The sequence below is a fragment of the Hippopotamus amphibius genome, chromosome 4, assembly GCF_030028045.1.
Source record: "Hippopotamus amphibius kiboko isolate mHipAmp2 chromosome 4, mHipAmp2.hap2, whole genome shotgun sequence".
Taxonomy (NCBI): Eukaryota; Metazoa; Chordata; class Mammalia; order Artiodactyla; family Hippopotamidae; genus Hippopotamus; species Hippopotamus amphibius.
This window is the reverse complement of record NC_080189.1, coordinates 163,437,909-163,459,292: the sequence shown is the minus strand read 5'-3', so window position 1 is coordinate 163,459,292 and position 21,384 is coordinate 163,437,909. Positions and strand designations below refer to the sequence as shown.

General features: G+C 42.0%; 1 protein-coding gene across 4 annotated transcripts in view; it reads right to left on the bottom strand.

The window, feature by feature from the left end:
* The window catches only part of NRXN3 (neurexin 3), a 1,504,067-nt gene that overhangs the window by 1,442,534 nt on the left and 40,149 nt on the right, over positions 1 to 21,384 (bottom strand). For 2 of the 4 annotated variants that reach the window (XM_057731261.1, XM_057731262.1), the window contains exons 3-4: positions 10,660 to 10,689; positions 7,787 to 7,798 (exon numbers count right to left, since the gene is read on the bottom strand). In XM_057731261.1, the coding sequence (XP_057587244.1) occupies positions 7,787 to 7,798; positions 10,660 to 10,689 (42 nt within the window). The remainder of the gene's footprint in view (positions 1 to 7,786; positions 7,799 to 10,659; positions 10,690 to 21,384) is intronic. The other 2 variants (XM_057731259.1, XM_057731260.1) reach the window with 1 other exon arrangement.

Here is a 21,384-nt window from a genome sequence, read left to right as displayed (position 1 = left end):
GCATTAATTGTCAGAATTAGCAACCATTTAAAAGGCAGCTGTTCTTTCACTCTTAAATAGGCTCCAAATTTCAGATCTTCTCCCTGTATTGGCTGTTTGAAGTATCGCTGTTACACACTTACACACACACACACACACACACACACACACAATGGATCCTTAGCCAAATATGCTCTGTATTCAAAGGATCCAAGAAAATATTGTTTACTCAGCGACATTTTCCACACCAGTGCTCGCCGTCATTGTTCCAATTGGCTGGAAAGCTTCCAACCTGCACGGATGCACTTGTCACAGCTCCAGGTGAAAAGAGCTATTTTGTGCAGCTTTGGGGGGAAAAAAGAGCAGTATCTCTTTAAGAGTCAACAGTAAATTAACTTGCCCAAAAGAGTGAAATAATTAGCAGTTAGTAGCTTATTAAAAGGATGGCAAAGGCCAAGCTGCCATCTGGGATCTCCAGTTTCTTGTGATTGTTATTATGTCAAGATGTGCAAGTTGCATTAGCTTTCATGTCACTGTGCCTGCCCTTACTTTATATGTAAATTTTAATGAAAGATGCGGCACTTTTAAAATCAGACGTCCATCAAAAAGTGCTATTAGTCTGGCTTTTTACAAAGCATATGGTCTTTTCTACCTCTGCTGTTCTATTCACCACTAAATGCCTTAGGAAAAAAGAGAAAAACTCAATGATATCAATTAGATATTCTCTTTGTGTAGAGGGAAACCTTAGTATCATCAAAAACAGGGCAAAGCTCCACCTCACCAGAGGGCAACATTTCTGCCTCTATTTACACACAGTGAAAACCACAATGCCTCCTTGTCTTGCAAGGTTAATCCTTCTTAATGAAAATTAAAGCAACCTGGAGACTGCCTGCTGATTACTACATGCATACACACGGTTTTAAAGGAAGTAGGGAGAATAAAATGTATTTATTAAAAAACAAACGATAGAAAGTGGTAGGCAGGACAGAACCTTAAGGGATGATGGACACATTGCATATCTCAGTCTGGATGGTATTTACATGAGTGTATATAGGTTAAAAAATATTTAAGCTGTAGGCTTCACAGTATGGATTTTGTATGCTTTACTTATACCATGCATGTGGTCCCTCAATAAAGATAAACAAATAAATGAAAAATGCCCAACATTTTTACATACAGAGCAAGTTCTCTTTTCTGATTCTGAGAAGTGAAAAGGTGGGTGAGTCAACTAACTGAATTGTTACCTGACTGTTTCCCTTTGAAATAAATAAACAAAATCATCTTAAGACTACATATACAATAATATGCTGAACACAGAATTTATTTAAGGCTTTAGAAGGAGAGGTGGTTGTTACATTTGAAAACGATTTTCAAACTCTATTGACTGTTAGCAAGTTGTCAGAGGGCAGGGCCCATATTTCCTTGGTCAGCCCTGTGTATTTTACACCTAGCAACTGGCCTGTCCCACTGTGGGCTCTCTGTCAATATTTGTTGAATGCTGAATAACCATTGCTTTTCAAATGTTAAAGTAGACAATTTGCTAACTTCAGATGCATATCACAGTGGAACCAATTATTTTTAGTACTCTACCAACGGAAGCTACATGTAATCAACCAGTATAAACCTATTAAGAAGTATTTGGACAAATTGTACCCAGATGTGCAGACACTGCCCTCCCCACCTGAAAAGCAGACCGTGGCATATACAAACCTAAGCACATAAAGAAATGCACTTTGCTTGAATTCTTTATAAAAGAGATGTGTCATAAAGATAATACAATTTAATAAAACATCCTGTAGATGTTATCAAAGTTAGGTTTATATGTGTATAAACACAGATCTTCAGTTGAAAATTATATGTCCTTTATGATTAACCAACTTGCCTTGATAAGCAAAAGTCTATACAAGTACGTAGATCACCATGCACCTTTGAGGGGAAAGTGTTCTATGATATATACACATAGATACAAAACCTGTGCATAAATACCAAATCCAAATTGATAATTGAGAAGGAGAAAATAGACATGTTGGTTAGAAACCTGAGAAATATTTTCCTCTATGTATAATGCCAATTGGAATTTAATTGAAACATCCCATTGATCCATTGTTCATTTTACTGATAAATCTACTGTTCACATTTACACATTTTTAAAAATGCTCCAAGAAACAACTGCTCTTAAAAAATTTCTTCAATATCCAATGAAAATTTCTAAACAGGGAAGGGGGAAAAACTTTTCATATTTTAAAGCACCATTTTAGACATCACTGTCAAAAACACAGAGTTGCTAAAATTAGGCAATTTTACTTCTTGTGTTTAAAATAAATCTACTTTTCCCCTGCAACTTTCAAAACATTAGAAGAAGAAAAAAAAAACCCTGGAAAACAGATTTCTTTTAAAAACAAAGTGATGTTACTCATTGTTAAGAGTGGATGAGAAACAGATGAGGCAAGAGATGGACATATAATATTGTCCCTATTTTATTATAATTAGATATTTATAGAGCACAGATGAGTTTATTTTCATAATTAGTAGCTGGCATTGCATTTGCTAATTTGCATAAACAGTTGGCTATCAAAGCAGTAACTTATTTGCAGGGCTCTTGAGTCCTAACAGAGACAAGAGGGGCCTCAGCTACTGAAATCAGCTTTTTTAATGTTATTACCAGCAAAATATATAATCTACATGAAATCATTTTCAAGTTCATGTAGCTTAATTATCTCTTTCCAGTTTGGCCAATGTTGATCAGTTCAGCATTAAAAGGCCAATGATCAAATCTACAGGGGGAAAGATTACATTTAAATAAATAGGAAGGGGTCTCTAAAATCTGATGGATTAAAGTAAACTTAGGGTCAGCACTATCTAGTCTACTAGATAAAAAATTTCTGTAGAGCAAAAGGAAAAAGGAATTAAATGCCTCCCAGCCACCCTCACTATTTGCAAATTGTGCTGGTTCTCAGCAATTATTGAAGGTGTCAGCGACCTCTCTTCTTGGTCATTCTAGGCATTCTCCATTCCCTCCCCACCTATGCCCACTCCACTCTACGAAACTAACTTCAACCAACACCTAGATCAGGATCCCTGGCAGTAGTGCTAAGTGTAGGAAATATTCCTGGTGCCCTGACCACTGCTGTGGGCAAAGAGTTAATTAATCAAGCATGCTGCCAAGAAATTACCTCCCACTGTTGACGTTCAGCAAGAAACCTTGGAGGAATACTTTACTCCTCAAGACAAAGGTCAAAAAAAAAAAAAATGTGGTTCATGGGCCAAATCATTTGGCACATGTGAGTGTATGTGTGTATTTATGTGTATATATATGTATAGATGCCCTGAGCTGACATTTTTATCAAATCTACCCTGGATTATCTTGAGGCTCTGGGGACAGTGGGCCTGCATTCTTGCATTGCAGCCAGCAGCTGGAGCAGAGTAGAGGCTGCTGCCTTTGATGGGATTTGTGCTTTCCAGTTTGCCACAAGCCCCACCACTCCCTACTGTAGATCTTACACTAGGACTTTTCTTACCACAAGATCAGCTCCTATACCTGTCAAGCCCCTGCAGGCGTTTGAATCTGCAACACTTCCTCCAAGTTCATTTTAAGGGAAAGTATTTGGTAATCTAACCCAGAATGGTCAGTCCCCAAACTGACAAGAAAAGGGGGGACACACTCTAAAGACTTAAACAAAGGTGGTCAAAATCAAGTCAAAAAAGTTGACCAAGGCTGATTGCTGAAGAACTCCTGGGTCAGCTACTTGTAGTTAAAGTCACATTTGCTTTTGGCCCAATGCAGCCCAGTGACCTCCTGAATGTGGCGATCATCATTATAGCCTAAACATACTGCTCAGTTTTGTAGATTTAACTTCACAATTTTTTTCCGCTACATGTTTACTGCTTCATCACTCAGCTTTAAAACAGTGACAAAATCTGAGGCATTCTTTTCTCTGACAAGCTCTTAAGAACATATCCAAAGACCTTTCCCACCTTTATTCTGATGTAATCTATGATCATTTCCCTCTGTCACTTGCACATACAGAGCCATGAGAGGGCCTGAGTGAGGAGGGAACTGGAGCCAGAACATCTGGCCTCCCTCCAGGACCCTCTGGGACTCCTTTGCTCAGTTGGTTGGGGTAATGAGCATAGTGACAAGAGGCATAGGTTTGTGTACAACCCTGGGCAAAGTACTGAGCAAAGTGCGGTATGGGTGCAGGTTCTTTAGGGACCGGGGTGACTTGGGTAAGTCTGATTCAGGACAGTTTGGCCTAGGCACTTTGTAACAGAAACAAAGTCTGGAGGACTTAGGAAGCTTGAGCCTTAAAGAGAGATAAGGGGGAGAAGGCTGTTCCAAGGACATTCGAGAGAGAGTAGGGCTTCCCTGGTGGCACAGTGGTTAAGAATCTGCCTGCCAATGCAGGGGACACGGGTTCAATTCCTGCTCCAGAAAGATCCCACATACCACGGAGCAACTAAGCCCATGCGCCACAATTACTGAGCCTGCGCTCTAGAGTCCATGAGCCCCACGTGCCACAGCTACTGAAGCCTGCATGCCTAGAGCCCATGCTCCACAACAAGAGAAGACACTGCAATGAGGAGTAGCCCCCACTCGCCACAACTAGAGAAAGCCTGTGTGCAGCAATGAAGACCTTATAAATAAATAAATAAATTTATAAGGAAGAAAGAAAGAAGAAAGAAAAGAAAGAAAGAAAGAAAGAAAGAAAGAAAGAAAGAAAGAAAGAAAGAAAGAAAGAAAGAAAGAAAGAAAAAAGGAAAGAGAAAGAGAAAGAAAGAAAGGGAGTAGAGCTTGAGTAAAAGCCTGAGGCAGGAAACCATAGTGCGGATTTCGGCAGAGTGAGTTGTTGACTTTAGGAGACAGGGGTCTGGTGGGGTGATAGTGCAGAGAGGGCTGTGTTACTGCAGAAAATAAAGCTGAGAAGGCACATTGACAATAATACACTGAGAATCCATCAAGAGCTTTTGAGCAGATGAGCTACATGATCCGATTTAACTTTAATTTTGCTTTATTTTCACTTTTAGGAAGATGACTGGCAGCAGGATAAGAAGGATTAGAGACTTTGAGTCTCTTGCCGGTATAACCTCCTATGCTAGACCTAACTGGGTGTTAAAAAATGAATATGTGTGTCTTCAACGTACTTGCAATCTAGTAGAGGGGAGTAGCCCAATTCTCAAATAAGTTTAACATAAAATATTGGAGAGGAACATGGCAGGAGGGCTCATCTCTGAACAGAGCATACAGAACACTCAAAGCATCAACTAGGAAATAAAATCCATGTATGATTTCAGTGGGCAGAAACAAGGTGAGGAGGAGCTATTATAGTGGAGATACCCAGAATAAGTAAAGCTAGGAGACGAGAAAAGGTCCAGTAAGATTAGTTGGTATCCTATTTGGCAGCAACTTTGCATCAAAGATTAACAGCAGAGAAGGTTAAAGGTAAACAAGGTTATATTAGGGGCGGCTTTGAAAGTGAGATAGCTAATCCTGCCCTCCATATGGGGGAATGGGGGACAACAGAGCATAAGCAGTTCTCAGTTACTGGACAGACTGGAAAGAGAACAGAGACTATTTGGGCTAGGGCAGTAATCTAAAAAGGACTAACTGGGAACTGAACCAGTATGTCAAGTAGAGATGCAAAAGACATTTCCGAAAAAGGAACTCCACAGGCTCTCTTAACATCACCTGGGAATAGGAAAGTTAAAGAAGGAAAAAGAAAGCAATTGCTGAGTTCAAGCCCAGGTGATAAGGAAGATGAGGGAACCATTAACAAAAATAGGGAAGCTGGTTTGTGGTCAGATGGTACGAAGGTTCACTTTAAATATTGAGGTAACGGTACGTTTATATGGACATGTGTTCCTAAGAATGCAAAGTGGCAGGTTGGAACGTGACCCAGGTCTGTGCCAGGGAGGCAGTTGGGAAGCATATTCATGGAGGTCATCCGTGGAACCAAGAGAGTCAGTATAGAGTAGTGGTTAGGTGCTCAGATTCTGAGCTTCGTTTCCACTTTGCAGCCATCTGACTTAAGTTATTTAACTCTATGAGACTTGTTCTACTTATCCACAGAGCAAGGATAACACTGTCATCTACCTCATAAGACAGCTGTGAGGGTTTAGTGCGATGAGGCACAGAAACCACATGCCACAGGGGCTGCCACCTGGGAAACGATCAATCAGTGGTAGCAGCAGTGGCCGAGAAAGGAAATAAGATACTCACATGTAAAATCTAAAACCACTAAAGACATCTATGTTACGGGATGATTTAGGGGATTAGGGAGAGAGAAGGAGAGAGGTCCTGAGGTTGGGGTTGGGGGTGGGGGGGACAAGTGACCCTAATGTGTTTTCATAGAAGCCAACAGGAGAAGAGAGGTGACAGTGCCACATGCTTCAAGAAGGTTGTGTCCTGGGTAAAAATTGGTAACTTTGCCTATGAAGAGACCACTAGAAGACTCTGGTTGAATAGAATAAGTAGAGAAGTGGAAGGGGAAGCCAGATGTATCCTTTCAATCATTATTCCTCTTTCTTGTCCCCCTTTCCCAGCTCCTTTCAATAGGTACCAAGCTCGTAACAAGGTAAGGGTTCCCCATGACAGATTTCTGGAATAGGCAATCGACCAGACCCAAAGTGAAGGGACTGAACTGCTTCCAAGGTAACCATACATAACTTTTGAAAAATCCAGAAAGGCATAAAAGTCAAATGAGAGAGAGCCAGTTCAGAGTAGTCATCAAATCAACATTTTCAATATCTTGTCAGCCCCATCTTTCTTCAACATCCTCACACCGGAATTCACATTTCCTACTTCTGTTATTTGCCAATCTTTATAGGAAGCAGTGGCACACGGCATCACAGAGATAGAGACTGGAGAGTTAGGAAGGAAAAGGAGAGAACCAAATGCAAATATATGTTTATAATTTATCAATTAACCTCTCCCTTCAGTCCTGAACAGCTAATCCAATTTGAGCAGGTGAGCCAGGTTCTCCAGGCTCGGGTCTCTGACAACTTTGATTAGGAATGGATGAGTGAGCTGTGGTACCCAAAGGTGTGAAGCACTGAAAGGCATGTCAGAGCATCAGAGCAAGCGCACCTGCTCAGCACCTCCCCTTCTCCCAGCCTACCCGGCAAAAGGCGGACTTGGTAAGTTAAAATCCAGTATTGTCTCTCTCCACTTTCTCCTTATGATGTAATGCATTGTCATTCATATATTCTCCCACACCCCAGTCCCACCATTCATAGCTCATCACCCCCAACCAGAAAACTTCCACTCCCCCAAAGACAGGATATATAACACAGAAGATAAAAGAGCAATAAATATCCCCCAAATTTCACATTAAAGAAAATTTCAAGCCATTCACCAATCCTCTCCCCCTTTCTCATCTATCATCCTTCCCTCACAGATGTTATCCCTGAATGCAGGTATCCCCAGGTGATAGAAACATTGGCACGTCTTCCCCAACCCTTTAATACATTTACTGGAGGCATCTTAGAATATCATGGTTTAAGTAAAATATATCTTCCCCACACTGCACAACCACTTTCAGAGCCCCCATTTCTGCTGGAAACAGCACACCACAATGGGTAAGGCTCATCCTGGATTTAGAGGGAGGCAGGTCCACTCAGAACGATCCCCAACCATCAAATATGAAGTACATTGAAGGAAAATGATAGCATTGACTTTTTATTTTTTAGTTGTTAAGACCACTGCTATAATCTGGACTGTATTCATCAGAATCAACAATTCCCCTTGGATACATGAATATTTCAGAAGGCAGATTGATAGTTATAATGATAAAAATAAAAAGATCTCTACCTTTACTTCTACCTACAGAAATGAAGGTCCAATTAAGTAGGGGAAGCATGGTGTCCACAATGGAGGCGGTGAGAGAGAGAGAGAGAGAAAGAGAGCAGGGAGAGTAAAACATCATCACACCGTAGACACACAAAGAAATGTAATACACATAACAAAACCCACGATAGTAATGGCAACAGCAGTATAATCTTGAGAAGGCAGCACAAAACGAATGCATGATGTGAAGCTTAAACAGTGTGACCAGCAAGGCTGCTTCTGTCAGCTTCATGTTTAAGCTTTTTCCCATAAGCTTCTTCTCAGTCCCATCCTTAGAAACATGACCAAGTCTGCATGCAAAAGCACTGCATAGCCACATGTATGTGAAACTGCACACACTTAACCAATGTAAAATATTTTAGGGAAAGTTTCAGAGAAGCAAAGTTCTCCTGTATTTTCTCAACATTAATGTGAGTCTTGAAGACTAAGAGTGTAACATACAGGGATAGGCGGTACACACACAACATACATAAGTATTTCCACACGTATTTATGGGCATTGAAAACAAATTCTGGAGGTTCTGCAAGAACCAGACAAAAATATCTTTCATGTTGAAGGAATAAGGAAAAGGAAAGGAGTATTGGTTTTTTAAGTAATCATCACAAGGGAAGATCAGACAAGGGGTGGAAAATGGAAAAGAATGAGAGGAGGAGGAACGGGGTCAAAGGACCTTCTTAAAAACAAATTAAACTGCAAATTGCACTTTAAAATCTTAGTGCCACTGACCACCCAGAAGAATTCTGCATCCTTTCTTGAAAACCTCTCTAAAGAGGAATTCAGAATATCTCTGTGTCATTATTTCATTGCTAAAGACTCTTTTTCTAGAAGATTCCTGACTTACCCCCCCAGAGTATGTGTACACGGGAGTATCTGAATTCTCTACTCCTGTACACTTCAATGCTGGGTACCCAAGAGAAGTTGAGTAGTGAGTGGAAAAGGGAGTAAGGTATACAATACAGGTTCTCCAAATGCTTTTCACACCATTGTTGAGATTTAGCCCTGCAAAATGCCTGTGCTGCAACAGTGGGTCTGAAAAAAACTGAATCAAAATTAAAGAAGTCCTCACCAGCCTATCTCATCTACCTAGACTCTATTCTATGACATCAGGCTTATGAGACGCTCAGACCTCCAAACCACTGCAAAAGCTAGGACTCCTAAAGGGCACCTGGGAGCATGAGAGATTGTAGAAGGGCACCTTGTCATCAGGACTCTGAGGGCCTGCTTTTTCTGGTGGAACTTGTTATCAAGGTTAGGCCACTAAATTTCAGCAATTCATAGAACTTGGGTCTTCCCACTCTGTAGAGATATGCATAACTGTCAAACTACCCAGATACTAGGTCGACATAAAGAGCACTCCCTACTCATATCACTTCAGAGTAACCTGCTGTGGGGAGATAACTTCTCTCACTCACCTGCAAGAATAGAGAGGCTTTATCTCAGCCTCTTCCAGAGCCCCATCTAACACCAGAGAGCTCACCTGCCCCCCTCCTTCCAGGTCTGTTCCTTGGCATCTGCTCTATACCAGACCATGTCTTCACTGAAGTGTCCAGAGCCCACATCATGGACCTTGGCTCAGGTCTGGAGGTAATTCTATTGGAAAAGTGTGCTTCCTCCTTGTCCTGCCTTATCAAGTCGTGATGCCCTCAATAGCCCACCTCTGCAGCTACCTGCACACCAAGAACAAACTTCTCTCAGACCCGGGTGGTTCCTGGATCTGATTATATACTTCCCTTTATGGCAACACTGTCTGATAGGTCAAGTGTAAGAAAATGGGGGTGTTGGGGAGGGGGGAGTTGCCTTTCAGTGCTGCCCTATAGTGCTTAAAAGATAAAAAAAAAAAACAGTAGAACACGGAAATGCTCCCTCCTTCCCCTTTTCTTTGGTCCTTGAAAAAAGGCACTGAGTCCCATGTGTATTTTGAAAAGAAATAGACAAGAGAAATTAAAGCACAGTCTTTTGGTGTCAGGGCAAGGCAGGTAGACCAATCTTGCAATCATCCCAAAGCGCAGAAGAAACACAATAGTAGCAATTGAACAGTGAAGAAAAAGACAATTTTAAGTAGGTTCAGTTCTTGAATCCTGATTTGGGCTGATAATATGGAAAATTTTTATTTAGGAGAAAAAGGCTTCATTCACAGCCCACCCTGTGCTTAGCTGAGCTGAATTTCCTGCACAGTTCATTCCCTGCATAATTGAATATTTTAGGTTGCAGATGCTGAATTTACAGATCTTTATATGCAGTTTTCTTCAGGGTGTATAATGAGTTAGAATCCTGCCATGAGGACATTAGCATGTTCTTTCGGTGGTTTTTGCTTTTATACAAAACCAAAAGCAGTCAAACTCCCAAGGGTTTCCTTTGACCATTCGGGGCTGGGACTAAAATTCATTACGATGGGCAGTGGGATGGAGGGGAAGACAAAAAAGCAAACCTTCACTCAAGGGTGAAATTCAGAGAAGCTCAGCTCCTCTCCCCCAACCTGGGGCCCCAGCATGGGGCTTAGGGAAGAAGTTAACCGCTCTGTTGCTCTGAAATTAGCTTCATTCACCCCCATTATCAACACCGTCATGGCTTGTTTCATGCTTCTCTCTCGGAGGCAGCCCAGCAGGGCCAGCGCCCAGGATGACAAATGGTGGTGCAGAATGGAGAAGCCAAGGGGATGATGGGGGCGGGAAACCACGATGCGCTTGGAAAGGTGCCCCCCACCACAGGGTGGCCCATGGCAGGAGGGACAGGCAGCAAATGGCCTGCCAGGGGTGATGAGGCTTCTGAGCGACCAGCCAGAGGCATAACGGCAAGCAATTCAGGCAGCTGCATCACCACAAGCACAGAGCACCTACCTTGTTCACTCATCATGAGGTGGGAGAGGCCTTGAGGAAGGAAGAGAGGGGAGAATAGGAGGAGGAGGGGGAAGGGAAGGAAAAAAGAAAGAAGACAAAGTTAGAATCCCAAATGCAAGGCAATCTTCTTTTAATTCTTGAGTGGAAGGAGTGCCAGGGGCATCCACACACAGTCAGGAGCATGCAATGAGCACTGAGATAAGGGCAGAACGTCCAGGGCTATCCAATTCAAGGAGAGTCTTTTCTTTGCTGAACTTCTGGGCCGCATCAAGAGAACTTTCCTTTCACCATTGTTCTATGCAATAGGTAGGATTTGAGATAAATCTATTAAAGATTAGATCCCTTGGGAAAGAGACCCAGATGTTGGGCAAAGTAGGTTTCTTTCTTTTAAATTGCTTTTAATAGTAATACATGGTCACTGTAGAAACTTTGCAAAATTCAGAAAAGAAAAAAGGAAAAAAATCAGTTGTAATCCCACACCCAGAGATTACCATCCAACTATTCCCCCCTAGATACAATAGTGTTTTCTACAAAAATTGAACCACACTGAACTGACCAAATGAGTTCCTGCTTTTAAGAGTTGATTAGACAACCTAAAAGTATCCCAATATGATCCTTATCTTCACCCAGTAACAACCATACCCCTTCCTTCCATCCTTCCTCCAACCGTTCCTAGAAAGTCCCTCACCTTTGATCACAGAGGCCTAGCTGAGCACTGAGCAGATTAAAGGAGGTATGCAAAGTCCCAATAAACAAATAGCACAACCTCTCGCTATGTTCTTATGGGAGTCAAACAAGGCTCTTAAGAGCTCATTATTTCAAGGGAAGCATAAGCCCTGATAAATCTATTAAAAGAAAAGATTTCCAACCAGTAGCCAACTGTGCGGGCTATTTGCTCTTCCACTGATTTTATTATTACTGGAGATATTTGGAGATCACCCCACAGAACCTTTACCCAGAGTAAAATTCAGGGATATAGGGGATTAATAAAGGGGAAAAATCTCTAAAGTATGGAAATCTCTAAATGTCTTTGGAGATTACTAGAGACTTAGAAAAGTAATCAGAGGCAAAATATGGGTCAAGTAACCGACTTTTTAAAGATCAATGATATATAAAACACATATGGGACTTCCCAGGAGGTCCAATGGAAGACTTCGCCTTCCAATGCAGGGAGTGCAGTTTCGATCCCTGGTCAGGGGGCTAATATCCCACATGCCTTGTGGCCAAAAAACCCAAAATATAAAAACAGAAGCAATATTGTAAAAAATTCAATAAAGTCTTTAAAAATGGTCCACATCATAAAAAAAACTCTTAAAAAATGATATATTAAATACACAGATACATGCACCATAAATGTCATGGAGTCATTTTTTTAAACATATTTCATTAAACTATAATCATATTTTAAATGCACATTTCTGGCATTCATTTCTCAAGGCCTAGGATATTAATACTCATAGAGGAATGGAATCATGCCAAAGCAAGTCATTCTCATAATTTGTTTTATTTAAAAAATTAATTTTTGTTCTTTTATGGGAGGGGTTAATAAGAAGAAAGAACAAAGGGCACTAGATTTGACTAAGAGAAACCTCAGAAGTAACTATTCATAAAACACCTGATGTTCCCGGACCAAACCATAGCCTTCAGCATCCAGACCAAGCACACTAAGAGGGAGGGTCTGGGGCAGGCAGGCGGGGTATCTGGAAGATGGAACCAGAAGAGAATAGGTGTGTAAATTCACAGGAGGGTTGTCAGCATTAAGAAACGAGAATAAGGAAGATCCAAAGAGCAAAACGGCGGTTAAAAATAAAAGGACAATAGTACTGTATTGTGTACTTGAAATGTAAATGCTAAGAGAGTAGATCTTAAATGTCATCACTATAAAAAGGAAATGGTAACTGTGATGAAATGAAGGTGTCTGCAACATGTAAGTGTATCTAATCAACACTACATACTTTAAATTTATACAATGTTATATGTCAGTTATCTCAATAAAGCTGGGGGAGATCTTTTTTTAAATGAAAGGACAAACGTTTCAGTACCTGCAGTGAAAGATGCTTGGCAGCTGGAAGGTGTGAGTAGAAGAAAGGCAGAAGAGTAAACAAAAATTTACCAAATGAAGAAGAAATGGGACACTTGGTAGTCAGAGGGTATTCAAAGCCCTGGAGAAGCCCCTATGGTTGGGCCCCATTTATGTCCTACATGTTTCTTGAAAGCTGTGTTTCCCAAAGCACATGTCACAGCCCACCCGCATCAACCACCTGGGGATACTTATTAACAGTGAAGATCCTGGGCTCCACCCAGCTCCTGGGAGGAGCTGGAAAGATCTGCATTTTAAATAAGTTGCACTAGTGATTCTCATGCTCACTAGAACTTGAGAGCTACCCCTTTAGAGTGACATATAAATCAAATGTTGGAAAATTAGACTGTGTGATAAATGCACTAAGAGGAATTGGATATTTAATGGAACCCTGCAGTGGATCCTTTTGTAAAGGGAAGAATCCTTTTAAAATGCAAATATCCACCACCTGTGTTTTTCAAATTTAAATATGTATTTATCAGGTTTTATTAAGCCACATATGTAGCTGCAGTATTGTGACTCGAATAAAATGTACATATTCTTCAACATATAAAAAATCTTAACTAGAAATATTAGGCCAGGAATGCAAATCTGGGATTCTGATGTCACAGCTCTGGCTCTGTAGGCAACAAAGCAAAACAGACGAACAAGTATAATAGGAAATAGCATGATAGAGGGGAGAAACTGTGTAACCATAATATGGTTTGAGTTTTATTTTGCTTTTTGAGACAGGAATTTTGTTTCACTTTCATGAGCTCTTACACAAATATCTTCTCTTATACAAACCCACCCCCTAAGCTTGCAGAGTTAAAAACTGGAAACCAGGAATTCCAGAGGGTCTAGGTCTCTTCTGAAATTCTTTCTCCCTTCCACCCAAAAACTCTACTACTTGCTGTAAAAAGACCTCAGTCCCCCCAAAAGTGAACGGAAGAAATAGCAATCAATCAAACAAATGATTCAAGTACCTAGTATATATGTAAAGTTTGCATAAGGTAGAGGGATGCAAACAAGTATGGTACATAGTTGCTGACCTCGAGGAGTTGAGAGTCTAGTTGGGAAGGTGTGTGTGTGTGTTTATACTTATATAAGCATACATATGATATATACAGTGGTACCTAACAGTGAAGGGTAGGGGTTAAGATCAAGGACTTCAGAGCCAGACTTGAATCCCACCATTGTTACTTTCTAGTTTGTGACCCTAGGACAGTTGCTAAACATCTCAGTGCCTTGGCTTCCTATCTGTAAAATTTGGATAATTATCATGCCAGATTCATACGTTGTTTTGAGGATTAAATAAATGAATATATGTAAAGCAGTGCCTGTACATGGTAAGGGCTATATAAGAGTTATTGTTGTTGTTGTTGTTGTTGTTTTATGCTGCAAAAATATACTGATGTGTGAGACAACACGAAGCATAGTGCCTGACCCACAGTAGGTGCTCAGTATGTATTCGGTAAGTGAATAAGAAATGAATGATGGGTAATTGTTAAGCGTCAAATGATTAATTCAGACAACAAGGACAGTAGGACTGTGACGAGGGCTCTGGGTGTGCAGCAAAGTTTTCTGGAGGAAAGTGGGATTTATAATATGCCTTGGAAGATGGTTTAGGATTGAGAGTGAGGGAAGACATTTCAGGTGACACCACCACCACCCAAGACCACAAATAGCACTTATAAGGACCTTCCTATCAATTCTCTGGAACACCTAGGACACTGCCAGGCACAGGGTAGTTATGTAATACATGCTGTACAAATAACAATGAACACATACAAATGGTTCATGTGAGGAAGAAGTGAAAGGTGATCTTAAGGATCAGAGTAAGGAACCATTGTATGAAGGCCTTGAGTTACCAGGCTAAGGAAAAAGGACTTGATCTTGCAGCTGATGGGAGACATTGAGGGCTCATGGGCAGGAGAATGACCCAGGGAAAATGATGTTGAGGAAGATTGCTTTGGCAATGGTGTGGACAGGATGGATTAGAGGGAAAAGAGACAGAGGCAGAAAGATCTGTCATAGGCAGAGGGCCTAAATTAGTATCGCGGCAGCAGGAAGGAAAAGGGAAAAAGAGGATTCAACAGGCTTTGGGTGACCAATGAGAGGCTTCAGGGGAGGAACGGATGGGAGACTGAGTGAAGCAATGTCAGAAATAGGAAGGTAGGATGGAGTTGGGAGATGGATTTGGAATGAGGGCGATAATGAGTTCTGTTTTAGGCGTGATAAGTTGAAGAAAGAAGAATCACTCAAGCAAGAAGTCTAAGGTGCATTTAAAACTGTAGGACCAAAGTCTGCAAGAAAGTCAGGACACATATAAAAGTGTATCACCTCCCCTTCATGGAAGAGAGGGTGCGCGCCCATGTAAGTCAATGAATCCTCAAAGAAAAAGGGGCCAGAGCACTGAGTCTTAACCTGGGAGAGATGGGGGATATTAAGATATCCTGGAGGTTCTTTTTTTAAATGCGTATTCAACATTAAAGTAAAATTTTACATTCAAAAAGAAAAAGGAACTATATGGCTTTCCAATATAGATACAGAAAAATAATGCTCAAAAAAAATCTTAACTGAGAAGGATATAATTAGCAAGGAAGGAAAAGCAATCTATGCTGTCTGTGTGCTATGTGTGTGGCTGACGAGGGAAGGGTGGCGGGAATGAAGATCACCATTCTTGTCAATCTCAGAAACAGAGGGTCAGCAGCAGCCCCCCGGACCACACAGCCAGCCCCGGGACTAGAACCTGGCTGGGTTTGGAGTCTGGCATTTAATCTGAGCCTGATGTCCAAGGGCTGCTAAAAGACAAGATATGGGCTGGAACGGGGCTCAGGGAAACAAACGGGACCACATCTTTCCGTGACAATCCTGCCATCAGCTCTGGATTTGAATAGATCTTCAATGGAGACTCAAAAGCCAGCTCCACAAAAGTCCACCTCATGGAGGGTAGGGAACAGGGAGTGAGCTTGGACGAGCCTTTGATAGTCAGGATATTGAGAATTTCCAATACAGAATTCTTATGGAACTACAATACCTTTTTAAAAATAATTATAAAAATTAGAAAGCAACTGAATTGTCTCCTCTGTAGATGCCACACACTGTCAAAGTGCTACTCTAGCTGGATCCCACGAAGAGGTCTGATAATTTTTCCCTTCTCCTCAGTCTTTCCAGTGCTATGTTCCACCCTTCTTGTGCCTATCTATCAGTGGGGCACAGGTTCTCAGGGTACACGCAAGAACAAGAAGAGGGAAAGATCACCAGTAGGTAAGACACACAAAGTTGAAACTGCCTTAGAGCAGACTGTAAATTATATGTAGATTATACACAAAATATACGTATGGCCCTCTCAACTACATTACATCCTTTGGGAAAATCCCCATGGAGATAGCTGCTTTTGCAACTCAGGAGAATGGAAATGGCTATGAAAGCAAAGTCATTTGTAAGCAGCTATGGCCATCACAAAGCCTGTCATGAAAATGACTGATACAGAGAATAGAGACCATTTACTGAAACAGGCAAGAGGAAGATGCAGCGTTCAGGGACCAGGCCAGAAGTTGAAGGCCTCCATCATTTAAGCTAATACTGTCACCCCCTCAAACCTATAATATCGCACCCCCCTCAGATGGTTTTTAATCTTCTTTCCTTCCTTCGTTCTGGCTGGGTAATTGGGGAAAGTATTTCACAAGAGGAGGGAAGTCATTCATGGGAAACAAAAAAAAAGAGAAAGAGAGAGATTCCGGGGGGGCAGGGGGGAGAAAAGCAAGTTATCTCTGCCAAGACTTTCCTCTCATTCCCTTTCAGGGTAACTTTTCTCCCCCTGTAAAATCCACACATATCCTCTCCTTTTGCATACTGAAGTAGAGAAGCGAAATGTCACTAATTGCTGTAAGAGCCAACTGCCAACGTTGAATTTTTATGAAGCCACAAGGACTTTTTAAAAGAGTAATTACATAAAATCAGAAGGTAATGGAAACATTCACCCGATGTTTCCAGAGGAACTAAGGAGATAGTGAAGTTGGTAGGGGGTGGGGCCTGACAAACAGAGAAGCCACAAGTGACCACCATGTCCGCGAGGTGACTGGGAATTTGGAAAAGACAGAAGGGGAAAGAAGAAGCACACACCTTAGCATGTTAAGCCCTTAAAAGAGAAGAAATTCCATTAATTTGGTAAAAAGAATTATAACAGTAGCTAATATTTGCTGGCTGTTTACTATATACAAGGAATGGATGTGTGTCATGTCATTAAACACAGCTCTATGGGAAAATCATTGCTATAATGTTGATTTTACAGGTAACCAAGACCTAGAGCCAAGATCCTGCTACTTAATAAGCAGTGAGATATGGATTCTAAGCCAGCAGATGGATTCTCCAGGCTGGATGGTAACTATGACACTAGCTACCCTACTTCAGTGCTGGTGGAGGAGGGAGGAGAGACGTCTTGGAGAATTCAGTGGTAGAAAATAGTGCCTGGTCGTTAATTCAACTTCATTTATGATTCTGGTGTAGCATGATTTAAGGAGCACTGGGGAAACTCTTTTAAATACATGGCCACCATGTCTCTCTCCTCAATCTCTATCCCCAGATTCTATTAAAATATGAAGCTTTTTATTTCCTGGGTCATTTCTTAGGGTTATTAAGCAACTTCCCTCATTAAAATGCAAATCTGAACACAAGCTGCACTCAGGCTCCTCAGTCATTGCACTGCCCTGTAAGTGAGATCATCAGGAAGCCAAGCTTAAGATCTTTCTTCAAAGACAGGAGTGGCACAGGGACATGTGAGAAGGAAGGATGGAGATACACAGTCACAGGTTGAGGAAGCCTGCCACCATGGGCAGGAGGGAGGACATAGGGGACAGTCTGGGATGGGCAGACGGATGCTTAAAGGGAAGAGGTGGGGCTTGAAGGAAAGCTCCACCTACCTCCACAGTCGTGTCTCAGACCAGCCCTTCCCCAGGCAATTTCCTGACCTTCATCACAAACTTCATCGTGGAGTTCAGTTTCCTGTTCCTATCTGGGGTCCTCCAGTGGCTTACAGCAGAGCCCAGCCCTGCTCAGCATTTTGATAAATGACTTGGCTGAGAACATTCACGACATGCCGTCTGGACGCCGTAATGAACCAAAGCTAAAAGGAATAGCTAATTCGTTAGTCGTCAGAATCAGGGTCCCAAAGATGTGAGCAGGAAAAAGCAAAATTTAATTTAAAGGGACAAATATAAATTGTGGCACTTAAGCACAACCTCCCACTCGCTCCCACCAACCCCCAAAAATCACAAATAAAAAGAAGTCAAAAGTCCCACCTTTTCTTATCATTGACTACCAAACCTAGGGTTTTGGTTCAGAGAACAGTGCCATATATTAAGAGGGGCATTAACAAGGTAGGCGTATTCAAAGAAGAAGAATCAGATGGTGAGGTCCAAAAGCATGTCACATGCAGAACGGCTAAAGGAACTGCTATGTACAGCCCAAACAGGGGAGAGCTAGATAAGGACGTGAGAGCTACCTTCAAACATTTTAGAAGTTGCACATGCAAGATAAAGGAGCAAGCACATTCAGCAAGATGAGGGTAGGATAACAGGGGATACTTCACTTGCCAGAAAGCCATGGAAGAGAATCAAAGTGGGGTTTTAGAAGATAAAAACCCCAAAATCCATTCCAGCTCTAAGACATAGAGTTTCTATGAACCAAGATGATCTCTGAAGAGGCCAGCCAACTAGTTACTGGGTTGATTGAAACTGTGATATTTGACTAGTTTTGACCTACAAAAATGACAGTTTCAAATGGTTCAAACTGTTACCCTTAATCAAAAAGGTTGAAGCACGAAATGAGGCTTCAGCAAATCACCCAACAGAAATCATGAACTGACATGAACAGAAGATCAACCGTTTATATATATGATTGTGACTTTTCCACAAGCCTTGCACAGCACTGGGGATGAAGTGAATACTTGGACTGATGATGGTGAAAGTTTCCAGAGGAGAGCCTGTTGCTATCTCTCCAAGGCAGGTGCCTCTGGGTTGGCCCTTGCATGATGCTACCACATTCCATCATCACCACTAAACCCTTTGTGGGATGTAACTGTACTAGCCCACTCACTATTTGCCTCTAGAACAGCTTCGTAATTACAGCATGGTGGCTGGACTGAACAGAAAGTATTTCTTCAAAGGTGCCCATAAATCACCAAGAGCATCTGTATGTCATAACCACAGAGAAAAGGAAAGAATGCCTGTAGCAACTTCCCGATCTATTTCACCTCTGCAGGGGGTGGGGGGTGAAGAAGGAGAGGTGAGGTTTCTTTGTTTATGAATACCATGGAAGGAAGAGAGATGAAGGCAGTCATGCTTGTCACTCTAAGGGTTAAAGCATCAGCAATTAATGGCTTTTAGAAAAGACTTTTCCCAAAGAAGGGAAGTCTCTGCTCTCCAAATGTCATGAACTTCTCTAAAATAGCTCTTTATTCATGAATGACACGAAGCTGGAAGGGATGGCAGATGTCTTAGATGAAATAACTGTATTCAAATAGACCATGGTGTGCTGGATTTTAAAAATCCAGGGATGAATTCGACAAAATCAAAGAATGACCCCAAGTCTAAGTCAAATAAACCAATTGCACAAATTCAGGAAAGGGAAAGAAATGGCTTAGCAGCAGTGCACACAAAACTGTTAAAGTTTTCAGTGACTGTAAGTTCAATTTAATACTATAGTCATTTTTTTTTAAAGTAAGTTGTTTGGAGCTACCAAAAATAGGTGTAGGGAGTCTATAATGAACCGATTGCAACATGTCCATAACACTGTATGTGGTGTGGGCATCCTTCTTTGGAAAGGGTAGAAAAAAAATGTTATTTTTCAGAGAACATGACCTGGATGAAGGAACTTAAAACCCTTGTATGAGAATGCACAAAGAAACTGGAGATGTTTTAGTCCTTAGAAAAGAAAATCCTTAAAGACAAAAGCCCTGTCTTCAAACACTAGGAGTGCAATTAGATCTATTCTGTGTGTCTCCAAGGGCTGGAAGCAATACAGGTGGTGAAAGCTATAGTGACTCAGAATAAAGGAGATCTTGTGAACACTCAGTGCTATTAGAATGGAACAGAATGGCTAAAGGAGCAATGAGTCGCAGGGGTTCAAGCCAAGTCTGAATAAATTCTTATAGAAGAGATTCAAAAATGAGGTGCACAGAAACCTTGACAACCTTTTGGGTCCTTTCCATCCCTGGAATGTTGATTCTAGCAAGAAAGTTTATGGACACATACAGGATGGCAGGTAGTGGGGATGCAGGCATAGATAAGTCTCTGTTCTGAAGAATAAGGGACTCCCTGTCCTTCAAGAGCCCACTGTGGCCGATGTGGGCACGTGGGGGACCATACACAGCAGGCTATAAAATAGTGTATTATGATGAGGGCTCCACTAGCACCATGACCTAAGGTGCCATGGAGCTCAGACAAAGGTGGGGGGCGGTCATTCATCCCATTCTCCCTTCCATCTCCTCACCCCAGCCGCCTGCTTCCCTTAATTGATGGAGGGTATAAAATAGTGGTTAATGCTGAAGTTTTCAAGTCCCTTCACTTTCCTTTAAAACACTGGTTTTCAAACTTTGGTCATATCAGATCACCCAGGGGAAATGTCTTACTTCAATAAGCCTGGGTGGCATTCATTAGCTCTCCAGGTGATTTCCATGCTTCCCAGAGTCTGTAAACCATTGCTTTAAATAATCCAAAACCTGGATTCAGATCCCAGCTCTACCTCTTGCTAACTGGGATTTTGAGCAAGTTAACTATTCTGTGCCTTTCTCCTGTAAAATATCTGCATCTCACTTGTACAATATTTTCTCAGGGTCACTGAGACAATCACATGCAACCACACATGAAGAGCACTTAGCAGAGCTGATGGCACACAGGACGGGCTCGAAAGCTTGCAGTCGCTGCTGTCGTTATTCAGGAGACAGGCATGTCCAGGCCCTCTCTCCTCCACCCCCCACCCTCCCATCTCGTGCCAACATCATTCCTCCAGTAAACTGGCAGCACTAGAAGACCGCACGCCCAGGCGTCCTCAGATGCCTCCCTCCATGGTCACAGTCAGCTACGTGGCTCCACAAGGGCACCCACTGTCCTCAGCACTCAGCTGCATTCCATCACCCACTCATCCTGAGGCCTAGCCCTGCAAACTGACTAGCTTAGCCTAGGTCCCCTCCGGAGCTCCCTAGGCCGGTCTTTGGAATGGAAGGGTCTCCAAGGCTGCCATACACAGGCTTTGTGACTTAGCTGAGTTACATGGACATTCTATGGCCTCAGTTTTCTCTCCTATACAAGGAAAGAATTGGTCTAGAATAGTTTCTCTTTGGTGTCCCCAAAGGCATTTTGAGCAGCACCGTCTTCGAATGAGACTCTCCCATACATTATAGCACATTTAGCATTCACTGCCCCTTCTTCCTAAATGCCACCAATGCCCCCTCATCACTGGAGCAACAAATGTCCTTCCCATACATTTGGCAGAGTCAGGGGTAAGGGCAGTACTATCCCATCGAGACTACAGAATCACTTTAATGGTTTTTCCAGCTCTAACTCTGACCTTACCCTCCAGAACCGAGAAACAAACCGGGACCGTAACCAGCACCCCGGGGAGTCTGAGTTGCCAGGACAGTAAAGGAGGTGACTTTAAAAGGC